The sequence below is a fragment of the Chiloscyllium plagiosum genome, unplaced genomic scaffold, assembly GCF_037043375.1.
Source record: "Chiloscyllium plagiosum isolate Xiang-an unplaced genomic scaffold, Cpla_swu_hap1 HiC_scaffold_22, whole genome shotgun sequence".
NCBI classification, from domain to species: domain Eukaryota; kingdom Metazoa; phylum Chordata; class Chondrichthyes; order Orectolobiformes; family Hemiscylliidae; genus Chiloscyllium; species Chiloscyllium plagiosum.
The window spans coordinates 24,826,958-24,841,951 of record NW_028270160.1 but is presented as its reverse complement, the minus strand read 5'-3'; the positions used below and the strand labels follow the sequence as shown (position 1 = coordinate 24,841,951).

Sequence of the window (14,994 nt, the reverse complement as noted above, 5' to 3'; positions counted from 1 at the left end):
CAATGTCTTTTCTTTCTGTCTCACAATATATAAAATATATACATTACCACAGGTAATTTGGAAAAAAATAAATAAAGGGCACTATTTGGCCATAGAATTAAAACAATGTACTTTCAGGCCAAAAAAAAAGGAAAGCAGACTCATGGTCCTCTTGTAGTACAGTGATAGTTTCTGTACTCCTGAACTTAGAGGCCCAGGTTCAAGTCCCACCTGCTCCCAACAAAAAGCAAACAGGTAAATGAAAGGTCTCTTGTGTCCCAGTGGTAGCATCCACACCCCTGGACTGGGTGGTCTGGTTCAAGTCTCACTTGCTCCAGGGCTGTGCAGATGATTGGAAAAGTAGGTTAAAAAAAGGTAAACTGCAAAACAGAAATTTCCAATCCCAAAGTCATGGCAAACAATCTGAAACTGTTGAAAAGAGGAATATTGAAGAGGTAATTTGGAATTGAAGGAAAAAAGCAACAAAAATCATAGAACTGGGTGGCACGGTGGCACAGTGGTTAGCACTGCTGCCTCACAGCGCCAGAGACCCGGGTTCAATTCCCGCCTCAGGCGACTGACTGTGTGGGTTTCCTTCGGGTGCTCCGGTTTCCTCCCACAGTCCAAAGATGTGCAGGTCAGGTGAATTGGCCATGCTAAATTGTCCGTAGTGTTAGGTAAGGGGTAAATGTAGGGGTATGGGTGGTTTGCGCTTCAGCGGGTCGATGTGGACTTGTTGGGCCGAAGGGCCTGTTTCCACACTGTAAAAGTAATCTAAACTGAACCAGAATCAAACACCACTGTGATGGAATGTTTGAATCTGGGCAGAAGGAGAGATGGAATGGAAAAAGACAAAATAATGGCAGGATCTACCCTTTTCTATTCAAAAGCATATTCTGCTCAGCAGTCAGTCAGGGTCAAAGGAGAGACTGAACTGTGTCCCTGTAAGATAATTCCCAATTTCAATTATTTTCCATTAGTCATTACAGATATTGGCCATTTAGTATAATATAATGGGGTTAATAGCTATTATGCTCATTATTACTGCCACATATGTCTAAAATGAAAGCTTCTGAAGTCCTAAAGCAATCCACCTAAAGCAAGCTGGTGCAAAAAGCATCGACGTTTAATAGTTTATAATGGCATAGTTTCCAGCTCTTTTCTATCAAGGACATGCAGACCCCAATCAGAGTATTCATGCATTTAACAGTGTCAGAATTAAAGTGAGCAGATTAATTGTTTCATTGAAGTCGCATACAAAGGAAAGTCACATGAACTTACCTGATTGTTTCAGAACCATCACTTTGCTTTTGGAAGAACTGTCCCATGGACTCATCAAGCAACAGTCTAACATAACCCTACTCAGAGGGTCAAACCTTACAGCCAAAGTAGACATCACCATCACATCCCCATCCATGGGTATGTCCTGTTCCAATGGCAGGACAGATCCAGAAGAGGGGGCAGTACATTGGTTATACAGTTGGGAGGGAGAATACCTGAAAGTCCCCAATATCAATTCTGGACCTCTAAAAGTTTGATGGCATAAGGTCAAACACAGGCAAGGAAACGTCCTGCTGATTACCACCTCCTGTGGTGAATACCATGTGCCGAGGGGACAATGACACAGAATGTACCCTTGTTTTGGCATTTCAATGTCCATCACCAAGAGTGGCTCAGTAACACTCCTACTGATTGAGTTGGATAAGTCTAAAGGACAGAGCTGGTAGTCTGGGTCTTCGGCAGGTAATGAGGAAACCAACAACAGGGAAAATGAAATGGTCACTTCATTCTCATGCCACAGATGCACCTGTCCATGACAAAATCGGTAGGAGCTGCCACTTTTGGGAGACCAAGTCCTAATTTTACATGGAGGATATTCTCCATAGTGTTGTGTGACACTACCATTATTCTAAATGGAATAGATTTCAATCAGACCTAAAAGATCAAAACTCTGCATCTATGAGATGCTGTGGGCCATCAGCAGCAGTAGAACTGTAATCAATCACAATCTGCAAGCTCATGATCTGGCATTACCCCACTCTACCATTACCATCAAGCTGGGTTCAAACTTGATTCAATTAAGAGTGCAGTAGGGCATGCCAGGAGCAGTACTGGTCTGCCTGAAAATGAGGTGTCAGTCCGGTATAACACAAGGCTACCTGAATGCCTAACATTAAGTGCAGCAGGGCTAAGCTCTGTAGTCCTGCCGTGAAGCGTGGTGAGCAATTAAGCAAATAACAGGAGGAAGAGGTTCCACAAATATTCCCATCCTCAATGATGGAGAAGACCGGCACATCAGTGCAAAAGACTAGACTGAAGTTACTACATCCAGAAGTGCTGAGTGGATGATCCACTCAGCCTCCTTCCACCATCACAGATGTCAGTCTTCAGCAATTCAGTTCACTCCATGTAATATCAAAAAACAGCTGCAGGCACTGGATACTTCAAGGTTATAACATTCCAGCAACAGGACTGAAGACTTGTGCTCCAGAACTTGCTGCTCCCCTAGCCAAGCTCTTCTAAGTACAGTTACAACACTGGCCTGTACTTGACAACGTGGGTAGCCAAAAATTATGGATAGATACCAGTCTTCAAAAAGAGCAACACAAATCCAACCCAGCCAATCAACCTCCTCTCATTCATCAGCAAGGGATGGTCGACAGTGTTATCAATTGGTACTTGCTCAGCAATAACCTGCTCACTGACACACTGTTTGGGTTTAGCCAGGGCTTCTCAGCTCCTAATCTTATAGCTTTGTCTAAAACAGGCAAAAGAACTAACTTCCAGATGTGAGGTGAGAATGACCATCCTTGACACCAAGGCTCATTTGGCCAAGTGTGCTATCAAGGAGCAAAAGCAAAAATTGAGTCATGGGAATCTGGGGGAATACTCTCCACCAGTTAGAGACATACCTGACACAAAGGAAAATATTTCGGATTGTCAGAGGTCATGTCATTCCTTGGAAATCCCTGCAAGAGTTCCTCAGGGTGGCGACCTAGGCCCAAACACCATTGGCTACTTTATCAATGATCTTCCCGTCATCTTAAGGTGGAGATATTTGCTAATGATTGCACAATGCTCAACACCATTCACAATTGCACTGATACTGAAGAAGCCCAGTGTTCATATACAGCAAAAACTGGACAAAAATCAAGCCTTGAGCTGCTAAGTGGCAAATATCATTCACGCCACAATGGTACCAGGCAATTATCAACTCCAATCAGCGAAAATCCAATCACCATCACTCGATATTCAAAAGAGTTACCATGACAGGATCACCTACTAATGACATTCTATAGGTTACTACTGACCATAAACTGAAATGGACCATAGAAGCATTGTGGCTACAATAACAAGACAAGGGGCTTTGAATCCTGCAGGAAGTAACTCACCACCTGTCTCCTCAAAGTCTGCACAACCATTCCCAAGGTACAAAGTCAGAGTCTGATGGAATATTCTCCACTTGCCTGGCAAACTACAGCTCTAAAAACATTCAAGTTGTGCCACATCAATTCAGGATAAAGCAGCCTGCTCGATTGGCACTACATTCACCATCTTCAAAATTCAGTATAGAGGAATAAGAGAATGGTCAAAGAAAGAGTAGGGCCGATTAGGGATAGCATAGGGAATTTGTGTGTGGAGCCTGAGGAGGTAGAGGAAGCCCTAAATGAGTTTTTTGCTTCTGTCTTTACGAAAGAAACGAACTTGAATGAAACCTTTGAAGAGCAGGTGTGCATGCTGGAATGGATAGAGATAGAGGAAGCTGATGTGCTGAAAATTTTGTCAAACATTAAGATTGACAAGTCGTCAGGCCCAGACCAGATTTGTCCTCGGCTGCTTTGGGAAACGAGAAATGCAATTGCTTCGCCACTTGCGAAGATCTTTGCGTCCTTGCTCTCCACTGGAGTCGTACCTGAGAACTGGAGAGAGGCAAATGTAATTCCTCTCTTCAAGAAAGGAAATAGGGAAATCCCCGGCAATTACAGACTAGTAAGTCTCAAGTCTGTCATCTGCAAGGTGTTAGAAAGGATTCTGAGGGATAGGATTTATGACCATCTGGAAGAGCATGGCTTGATTAAATGCAGTCAACACGGCTTTGTGAGGGACAGGTCATGTCTCACAAACCTTATCGAGTTCTTTGAGGATGTGACTAGAAAAGTTGATGAGGGTCAAGCTGTGGATGTGGTGTATATGGACTTCAGCAAGGCATTTGATAAGGTTCCCCATGGTAGGCTCATTCAGAAGGTCAGGAAGAATGGGATACAGGGGAACGTAGCTATCTGGATACAGAATTGGCTGGCCAACAGAAGACAGCGAGTGGTAGTAGAAGGAAAATATTCTGCCTGGAAGTCAGTGGTGAGTGGTGTTCCACAGGGCTCTGTGCTTGGGCCTCTATTGTTTGTAGTTTTTATTAATGACTTGGATGAGAGGATTGAAGGATGGATCAGCAAGTTTGCAGATGTCACAAAGGTTGGTGGTATCGTTGACAGTATAGAGGATTGTTGTAGGCTGCAGCGGGACATTGACAGGATGCAGAGATGGGCTGAGAGGTGGCAGATGGAGTTCAACCTGGATAAATGCGAGGTGATGCATTTTAGAAGATCAAATTTGAAAGCTGAGTACAGGATTAAGGATAGGATTCTTGGCAGTGTGGCGGAACAGAGGGATTTTGGTGTGCAGGTACATAGATCCCTTAAAATGGCCACCCAAGTGGACAGGGTTGTTAAGAAAGCATATGGTGTTTTGGCTTTCATTAACAGGGGGATTGACTTTATGAGTCGTGAGATCTTGTTGCAGCTCTATAAAACTTTGGTTAGACCGCACTTGGAATACTACGTCCAGTTCTGGTCGCCCTATTATAGGAAAGATGTGGATGCTTTGGAGAGGGTTCAGAGGAGGTTTACCAGGATGCTACCTGGACTGGAGGGCTTATCTTATGAGGAGAGGTTGACTGAGCTCGGACTTTTTTCATTGAAGAAAAGGAGGAGGAGAGGGGACCTAACTGAGGTATACAAGATAATGAGAGGCATAGATAGAGTCGATAGCCAGAGACTATTTCCCAGGGCAGAAATGGCTAACATGAGGGGTCATAGTTTTAAGCTGGTTGGAGGAAAGTATAGAGGGGATGTCAGAGGCAGGTTCTTTACACAGAGAGTTGTGAGAGCATGGAATGCGTTGCCAGCAGCAATTGTGGAAGCAAGGTCATTGGGGACATTTAAGAGACGGCTGGACATGCATATGGTCACAGAAATTTGAGAGTGCATACATGAGGATTAATGGTCGGCACAACATCGTGGGCTGAAGGACCTGTTCTGTGCTGTACTGTTCTATGTTCACTACTGATGTACAATGGCAACAGTGTGTACCATCTACAAGTTTCACTGAAACATCTCACCAAGGCTCCTTCAACAGAAACTTCCAAACCTGTGACTGTTACCACTTAAGGGTGCCCCTCCAAACCTCACACCTTCTTGACTTGGAACTTTATCCTTAAGTTGCATAAAAATCCTGGTACTCCCTCCCTGACAGCACAAGCCCTTAGCATAGTGGTCCAAGAAGGTAGCTCATCATCTTCCCCAAGGCAATCAGGGATGGGCAATACATGCTGGGCAAAATGAGGACTGCAGATGCTGGAAACCAGAGTCTAGATTAGAGTGGTGCTCGAAAAGCACAGCAGGTCAGGCAGCAACCGAGCAGCAGAAAAATCAACATTTCGGGCAAAAGCCCTTCATCAGGAATAACTGCTGACCCAGCCAGCAAGGTCCACATCCAATGAACAAGCAGAACAAAAACAGTCATCTATAGGCTTTAGCCTTTAAGGAGGAGACTAAAATAGTTTAATATCAGAATTAGCATTGATCTTGTGGGCACAGTAAATGGATAATCTCTTGATAAATGTACTGCTTCAGATAAGGCTCTTTGTAATTGAAGTTGCCTGCTGTTAAAAAGCAAAATGTGTGTCTTTACAGCAGCTGGAATTAATTTATAGATTTGCGCACTCTTTCTGATTCAGAAAATCATAACTCATGTGCCATGGTCCTTAATCTCATCCTTTGCTAATATTTACTTTAAACAAATGTGTCTCCATAAATTCTACATTAAAAAAAAGTTCCTGAAACTTCATTGTAAAGAAAATAGCCTGAAGCTCAGGGTAATTGCTGTTTTCTTTTGCAGTCTAGCTTCAGAAAACTACCACAGCCAGAACTCTATAAATATCATCCCTTCTTTTCAAGCATTGGACTCTTTTTATATTTGTTGGCATGCATAATAAACTGCAGCTCAGAAGCAAAAAGTCATTTGTCTCCATGTGACTCTCAGCTCTCCTAGTTTAATTTAAAGCAATGTACCGCTGTACAGCCAACTCACTCTGATATCCAAGTTGGCCACTTGGTTGGGAATAATATGTATTCACTGATTATGTTTCTGTATCATGATAGTTTTACTCCTTTGGAAGAACATACTGTTTTCGGGGAATGTTTAATGATTCATCAGGATGATAGCTGGGATGAAGGAACATGACTTACAATTGGGTATACCTGAGTTACAATCACCAGTGTTGAAGGGGCTACAGTGGTTTGATTGAGATGCCTGGCATAATGCAAAGTGAACTGACACTATAGCCAAGGGAACGCAGGACAAGTAGATTTGGCATTACTCATTGAAAGGGCATGATATTCTACTCCTGTCGGGTGGTGATGAAGGGCAAATATCTGGGTAGGTTGGTCCTCGAAGAACACTAGCACCTTCCTGCTCCCTCAGCAATGAAGTTCTGGGTGCGATGTTCCATGGATGACCTTCGCAACTTGCCACCAGTTAAGGCCCTTAAAGTGGTCAATTCATGGTCATCTCAGGGCCTCAATGTGCCACTGGCTCATGGACCTGTTATCTTGGCTGCTGTAAAAAGTGACTGCATTCCCAACAGGAAAACATAGGCAACCAGCCGTGTTAGGGCGTGAACTCCATTCACTGCAATGTGGGGGAAGGGGATATGCTCATCGACAGACCCCATTTCTACCCTTGTCTCTGAAGTCCATAATGCCAGTGGCCCCCAACTCCAATTCCTCCCCACAAAACAGATGCCTACACACCAGTGCAGCTCGTCATGGTTACACAGTGTGGGCCTTCAGTGGCAGTCCCTGGATTTCTGGCTTCTGATTGGCCAACAGTCTCAGGCAGATTTGACGTAAGTGGCGGGGTTCAGATTGGACATGACGTTTGTCAGACAGCACTCAATGACCTAAACGGTACATAATTGGGTGGCCTTTTTTGTTGTGGGGAGAGCGGGCAGAGGTTAATCACCCCTTAAGTTACCTGCTCCACATTTACTACACAGAACACCAAATCCTGGCCAAAGGTTCTGAGAATATGGAATGTAATGGCCCAGAAGTTCAAACATGGAGAACTAATTCAGATATTTCAAAGTTTGTGCGAAGATTTGTAGCTCGGGTGCTCGTTGCTGTGGTTCTGTTCGCCGAGCTGGAAGTTTTTGTTGCAAACGTTTTGTCCCCTGGCTAGGCAACATCATCAGTGCTTGGGAGCCTCCTGCAAAGCGCTTCTTTGATGTTTCCTCCGGTGTTTATAGTGGTCTGTCCCTGCCGTTTCCGGTTGTCAGTTTCAGCTGTCCGCTCTAGTGGTTGGTATATTGGGTCCAGGTCGATGTGTTTGTTGATGGAGTTTGTGGATGAATGCCATGCCTCTAGGAATTCCCTGGCTGTTCTCTGTCTGGTTTGCACTATGATAGTAGTGTTGTCCCAGTCGAATTCATGTTGCTTGTTGTCTGCGTGTGTGGCTACTAAGGATAGCTGGTCGTGTCGTTTCGTGGCTAGTTGATGTTCATGTATGCGGATTGTTAGCTGTCTTCCTGTTTGTCCTATATAGTGTTTTGAGCAGTCCTTGCATGGTATTTTGTACACTACATTAGTTTTGCTCATGTTGGGTATCGGGTCCTTCGTTCTGGTGAGTTGTCTGAGCGTGGCTGTTGGTTTGTGTGCCGTTATGAGTCCTAGGGGTCGCAGTAGTCTGGCTGTCAGTTCCGAGATGCTCCTGATGTATGGTAGTAAGGCTAGTCTTTTTGGTTGTGGTATGTCCTCGTTCCGTGGTCTTTCTCTTAGGCATCTGTTGATGAAGTTGCGCGGGTATCCGTTTTTGGCGAATACCTTGTATAGGTGTTCCTCTTCTTCTTTTTGCAGTTCTGGTGTACTGCAGTGTGTTGTGGCCCTTTTGAATAGTGTCCTGATGCAGCTTTGTTTGTGTGTGTTGGGGTGGTTACTTTCATAGTTTAGGACTTGGTCTGTGTGTGTGGCTTTCCTGTATACCCTTGTAGTGAATTCTCCGTTCGGTGTTCTCTGTACCATCACGTCTAGGAATGGGAGTTGGCTATCCTTTTCTTCTTCTCTCGTGAATCGGATTCCTGTGAGTGTGGCGCTAATGATCCGGTGTGTTTTTTCTATTTCCGTGTTTTTAATGATTACAAACGTGTCATCGCCATATCTGACCCAGAGTTTGGGTTGAATTTGTGGTAGAACTGTTTGTTCTAACCTTTGCATAACTGCCTCTGCTATGAGTCCCGAGGTTGGTGATCCCATGGGTGTTCCGTTGATTTGTTCATATATCTGGTTGTTGAATATGAAGTGTGTTGTGAGGCACAAGTCCAGTAGTTTAAGTATGCCGTCTTTGTTGATAGGTTCAGCGTCCTGTTTTCTGTTCTGTATGTCCAGTAGGTTGGCTATTGTTTCTCTGGCTAGGGTTTTGTCAATCGAAGTGAACAGTGCCGTCACGTTGAATGATATCATGGTTTCTTCTTTGTCTATGTGTATATTTCTGATGATGTCCAAGAATTCCTGTGTTGATTGTATAGAGTGTTTGGATCCGCTGACCAGGTGTTTCAGTTTCTGTTGTAGTTCTTTGGCCAGTTTGTATGATGGTGTCCCTGGTAGTGATACTATGGGTCTGAGTGGGATGTCTGGTTTGTGTACTTTAGGTAATCCATAGAATCTGGGGGTGTTGTTGCTTTCCGGTTTCATTCTTTGTAGGTCAGCTCTGGTTATCTGTCCGTTTTTTTGTAGATTCCTTAGTGTGTTATTTATCCTATTGGTGAGTTGTGGTGTGGGGTCAAATTCCTTCATTTGGTAGGTGTTGATATCTGCAAGTAGTTGTTGTGCTTTTTGGATGTAATCTGATTTATCTAGGATGACCGTCATTCTGCCTTTATCTGCTGGTAGTATGATTATGTTCTTATCGTTTCTTAGTGATTTCAGTGCTTCCCTCTCCTTGGTGTTGAGGTTATGTGTTTGTCTTTTCCTTGTTATCATAGGTAATAGGTAATCCTAGATAAATCTGATTACATCCAAAAAGCACAACAACTACTTGAAGATACCAACACCTACCAAAAGAGGGAGTTTGACCCCACACCACAACTCACCAATAGGATAAATAACACACTAAGGAATCTACAAAAAAAACGGACAGATAACCAGAGCTGACCTACAAAGAATGAAACCGGAAAGCAACAACACCCCCAGATTCTATGGATTACCTAAAGTACACAAACCAGACATCCCACTCAGACCCATAGTATCACTACCAGGGACACCATCACACAAACTGGCCAAAGAACTACAACAGAAACTGAAACACCTGGTCAGCGGATCCAAACACTCTATACAATCAACACAGGAATTCTTGGACATCATCAGAAATATACACATAGACAAAGAAGAAACCATGATATCATTCGACGTGACGGCACTGTTCACTTCGATTGACAAAACCCTAGCCAGAGAAACAATAGCCAACCTACTGGACATACAGAACAGAAAACAGGACGCTGAACCTATCAACAAAGACGGCATACTTAAACTACTGGACTTGTGCCTCACAACACACTTCATATTCAACAACCAGATATACGAACAAATCAACGGAACACCCTTGGGATCACCAATCTCGGGACTCATAGCAGAGGCAGTTATGCAAAGGTTAGAACAAACAGTCCTACCACAAATTCAACCCAAACTCTGGGTCAGATATGTCGATGACACGTTTGTAATCATTAAAAACACGGAAATAGAAAAAACACACCGGATCATTAACGCCACACTCACAGGAATCCGATTCACGAGAGAAGAAGAAAAGGATAGCCAACTCCCATTCCTAGACGTGATGGTACAGAGAACACCGAACGGAGAATTCACTACAAGGGTATACAGGAAAGCCACACACACAGACCAAGTCCTAAACTATGAAAGTAACCACCCCAACACACACAAACGAAGCTATATCAGGACACTATTCAAAAGGGCCACAACACACTGCAGTACACCAGAACTGCAAAAAGAAGAAGAGAAACACCTATATAAGGTATTCGCCAAAAACGGATACCCGCGCAACTTCATCAACAGATGCCTAAGAGAAAGACCACGGAACGAGGACATACCACAACCAAAAAGACTAGCCATACTACCATACATCAGGAGCATCTCGGAACTGACAGCCAGACTACTGCGACCCCTAGGACTCATAACGGCACACAAACCAACAGCCACGCTCAGACAACAACTCACCAGAACGAAGGACCCGATACCCAACATGAGCAAAACTAATGTAGTGTACAAAATACCATGCAAGGACTGCACAAAACACTATATAGGACAAACAGGAAGACAGCTAACAATCCGCATACATGAACATCAACTAGCCACGAAACGACACGACCAGCTATCCTTAATAGCCACACACGCAGACAACAAGCAACATGAATTCGACTGGGACAACACTGCTATCATAGGGCAAGCCAGACAGAGAACAGCCAGGGAATTCCTAGAGGCATGGCATTCATCCACAAACTCCATCAACAAACACATCGACCTGGACCCAATATACCAACCACTGCAGCGGACAGCTGAAACTGACAACCGGAAGCGGCAGGGACAGACCACTATAAACACTAGAGGAAACATCAAAGAAGCGCTTCGCAGGAGGCTCCCAAGCACTGATGATGTCGCCTAGCCAGGGGACGAAACGTTTGCAACAAAAACTTCCAGCTCGGCGAACAGAATCAGATATTTCAATCAGATCAAAACATAATGCCAGCATGTTTGTGTGCTGGAGCTCTCTGCCTAACTGCCTTACTTTCCTCTATTAAGGTATTCCTTCAAATTTACATATTTTGGTCATTTCTCTTCATATCTCCTCTTGTGGCTTAGTACTGTATTGGGTTTTGTAATGCCCTTGTAAAGTGCCTTGGCATATTTTATTACACCAATGGTGCTGCCGTGTGGGAGGCATGGTATTGACAAATCCATGGCAAAAAAGCAGTCTTTGGGATTAAAATATAGAAAGGTATCATGGTGAACAAATGGTACAACACAGTCCTGTTCCCATGCTGCTAAGAACCGTAGGATCAATGATGGAAAGACAATATTACTTTAAGCTTAAAGACTTCATAGTAGTTTCTTGGCAATGAAAGGCTGTATGTTTTGGAACTGGCAATTAAGGTTTTTTATATCACCCCAAAGGATAGATTAGATTGCCTCAACTAAACCTCCTTATGATATGTTTCTATATCTAAAATATTCAATAAAAATGTATTGTAAAAGGTAATTTTGAGAATAGAGACATGTCTTAACTATGTTGTCCAAGTTGGGCAATGGGCTTTGCCATCTCATTGCATTGATAATCTCATCCCTGCTACTATAGAAAAACATCAAATGGAATCCTCGTTGATTCCTATGGCCTCACGGGGGAACTGGCAGCAAAGTCGGCACTTGGCTGTATTTGTGCAGCTCTTATTTGCTGGCAACTGTGATATCCAGAATGATTTAAGGACATAAACAAAAATAAAGAGAAGGTTTGATCTCAAATAATAAAAGCACCCCTTATTTCCTTGAGAAATTGAAGACTTAAGGCCTATATGTAGAACACTGAAGACACCCAATTTATTGATGGGCAATTGCAATAAATATGCAAGTGTCAAGCACAAAGGAAATCCATTCAGTAAATCTACTACTACCATTATTCCTCCAGGAATAGAACCATTATGGCACAGAAGGAGACCATTCAATGCAATGAATGCTTACCAGCTCTCAGTTGAACAGTCAAGCAGTCCCATTCTCAGCTCTATTTCACAAGCTCTGCATTTACATTTTGATCAAGTGGACATTTAGCTTCCTTTTAAAAGCATAGTTGTTCTGTTTCCATGGTTAAAAAAAATGGCCAATTTGGCCATTACTTCAGCATATTAATTTGTCCAATTTTAGCTAACTAGTCCATTATGAATTTGACCGTCGTCTTATACTGTGATGAACAGAAATAATTCACATGGATATTATGTTATCTTGATAAATTTGCATAGACGTACACTGTGCATGCACTTATTTCCACATTCCTTTTGTCCACATCGTCACATCTACCTTTACAAGCTGCCATTGCATCCTTCACCTCCCTCTTCTGTTTCTTTAGCTGCATCAGCTCATTTCGAAGCTGCTCCTTTTCTTTCTCCAGTTTCTCTTTCTCTTCAATGAATTTTTTTAGATCGGCCTCCGTTCGATTCTTCCCAAATTTGGTTTCAATTGATACTGGGATAGATTTAAGAGCAAAGTCTTAGCATAAAGCTTACTGCAGATTATCAGAAAGAATTCATCAATGCAAGTCAAGCCAGCTGTCGGAACTGTTCGAGCTGGAGATCAGAAAGTTCCAGAGCAAGACGTGGCATTATTACATTCTGACATGACTGAAGTGCAAAAATAAGGTTGGGAATCTCCTATTGGAACAGTTTTTAATGGCATCACAAGTAATTGTCACAGATCACTGTCGACAGGTTAATGTGAGAATCCCAGTAAGAAATGCTTGCAGCTAAATTGCAATGAAGCACACATGACAAATAAACACATTTTAAGACTGTTCAGATACATATAGAAGAGAGCTACCTGTTGCAGCTCACATTAACCCCATTGCAAGTGTAAATCTCCTCTATCAATCCCCTTGCCATTTTGGGTAATGAACGGGCACTGTTTGCAATATTCCTGGCACCTTTAGATGCCCAGCATCAAGTCAGCAAGACTTCAAGGGATCAATGGAGACTCCCATCTAAAAACTAAGTTTGAAGCTTTTTTACTTTAATTTCCATGGAACTGGGAGCAGTAGTGCTCATCCAGGCTGCACATTTATATTCTGGGTTGCTGCTTATCCGAACCTGGCACCGCTCTCCTCCTAATGTCTCGGTGTCAAATCCTGCTGTCACTCTGTGACCTGGGGAGGCGCCTTGGTGGAACTGAATGCTAGCCCCTGCTTGCCAATACTGTCATAAAGAGGTTGGTCATTTTGCTACTGTAGGGATATGCAGGAAACACTATACAGAGATCCTGCCTCATTAGTGGATGATTGACTTTTCAGGTAACAGTGCATAAGCAGATTGAATTAGAGAAAAAAATAGGAGCTGGGTTATATTGAACCTACTCCACCATTCAGTTAATCCATGGCTTATCTTATACCTCAATAGCACTTTGCCAGTTGCTCTCCACATCCCTGGATTCCCTTAAAAAGTCTATTGGTCTATCAACTTCCATTTTGAGTATACTCAATGCCTGATTATGTATAGCTCTTTGGGATACAGAGTTTCAAAATTAACAAATTTAAATCCTAAGTGAAGAAATAGCTTTTTAGCTCAGTCCTACATAAATTCTGGTGAGATCAGTTCTGAGCTGGACTGCTGTGGAGTGTTGGAAATATATGGAAATGGTTTTCTACATTGTGGATGTTAAGAGCAAACAGATTCAAATGGGAATTTTTTAAAGACATCAGTTTCGCTGTAAGAGTGAGATCCATGGTTCACCTGTTGCACTCAGCTTCTGCTTTTCAATGCACTCCGTCACTGTCTTCACTTGTGGATTACTTGCTGGTGTGCCATTCTTATTCTGATCAGCCCAAGGCATCACCACTTTCTGACTATTTGAAGGCTTGCTGCCAGCCTTTGAGGACTTTTCTTCAAACTCTGCTTTCACTTGGGATATCTGAGTGCCAGAAAACAAGTAAAGTTCAGCTTATTATCACCTACGTTGTTGGAGGGGATTCTGAGAGACAGGACCTGCATGCATTTGGAGAGGCAAGGACTGATTAGGGATAGTGAGCATGGTTTTATGTGTGGGAAATCCTGTCTCACAAACTTGATTGAGTGCTTTTTGAGGATGTGACCAAGCAGACAAATGAGGGCAGAGCAGTAGTCATGGTCCACATGGACTTTAGCAAGGTCTTCAACAAGTTCTACATAGTAGACTGCTAAATAAGGTTAGATCACATTGGATCCAGGGAGAGCTAGCTAATTGAATATAAAATTGACTTGATGATAAGAGACAGAGAGTGGTGGTAGAGAGTTGTTGGTTAGACTGGAAGCCTGTGACCAGCAGTATTCTACAAGGATCGGTGCTGGGTCTACTGTTGTTCTTCATTTAAATAAACAAATTGGATGAGAATATAGGAGGCATAGTTAGTAAGGCTGTGGATGATACCAAAATTGGTGGTAGAGCAGACAGCGAAGAAGGTTATCTAAGATTACAATAGGATTTTGATCAGCTGGGCTAATGGGTCAAGGAGTGGCAGATGGAGTTGAATTTAGATAAATGAAAGATGTTGCATTTTGGTAAAACACACCAGGACAGAACTGGGACAGTTAAGGTAGGCCCTGGGGAGTGTTGTCAAACAGAGAGACCTGGGGGTTCAGGTATATAGCTCCTTGAAAGTGGTGCCACAGGTAGACAAGGTGATGAAGAAGGCATTTGGCATGCTTGCCTTCATTGGTCAGAGCACTGAGTATAGGAGTTAGGACATCACGTTGTGGCTAAACATTGGTGAGGCCACTTTTGGAGTTTTGCATACAGTTCTGGTCATCCTGCTATCGGAAGAATGTTATTAAACTGGAAAGGGTGTAGAAGAGATTCACAAGGATGTTACCAGGACTGGAGGATTCAAATTATAAGGAGAGACTGGGACATTTGCCCTGAAGCATCAGAGGTTGAGGGG

General features: G+C 43.1%; 1 protein-coding gene across 3 annotated transcripts in view; it reads right to left on the bottom strand.

Moving 5' to 3' along the window:
* The window catches only part of afap1l2 (actin filament associated protein 1 like 2), a 228,315-nt gene that overhangs the window by 3,298 nt on the left and 210,023 nt on the right, over positions 1-14,994 (bottom strand). For all 3 annotated transcript variants that reach the window (XM_087998866.1, XM_087998864.1, XM_087998865.1), the window contains 2 exons: positions 13,811-13,988; positions 12,390-12,554 (listed from right to left, as the gene is read on the bottom strand). In XM_087998866.1, coding sequence (XP_087854992.1) covers positions 12,390-12,554; positions 13,811-13,988 — 343 coding nt within the window. The remainder of the gene's footprint in view (positions 1-12,389; positions 12,555-13,810; positions 13,989-14,994) is intronic.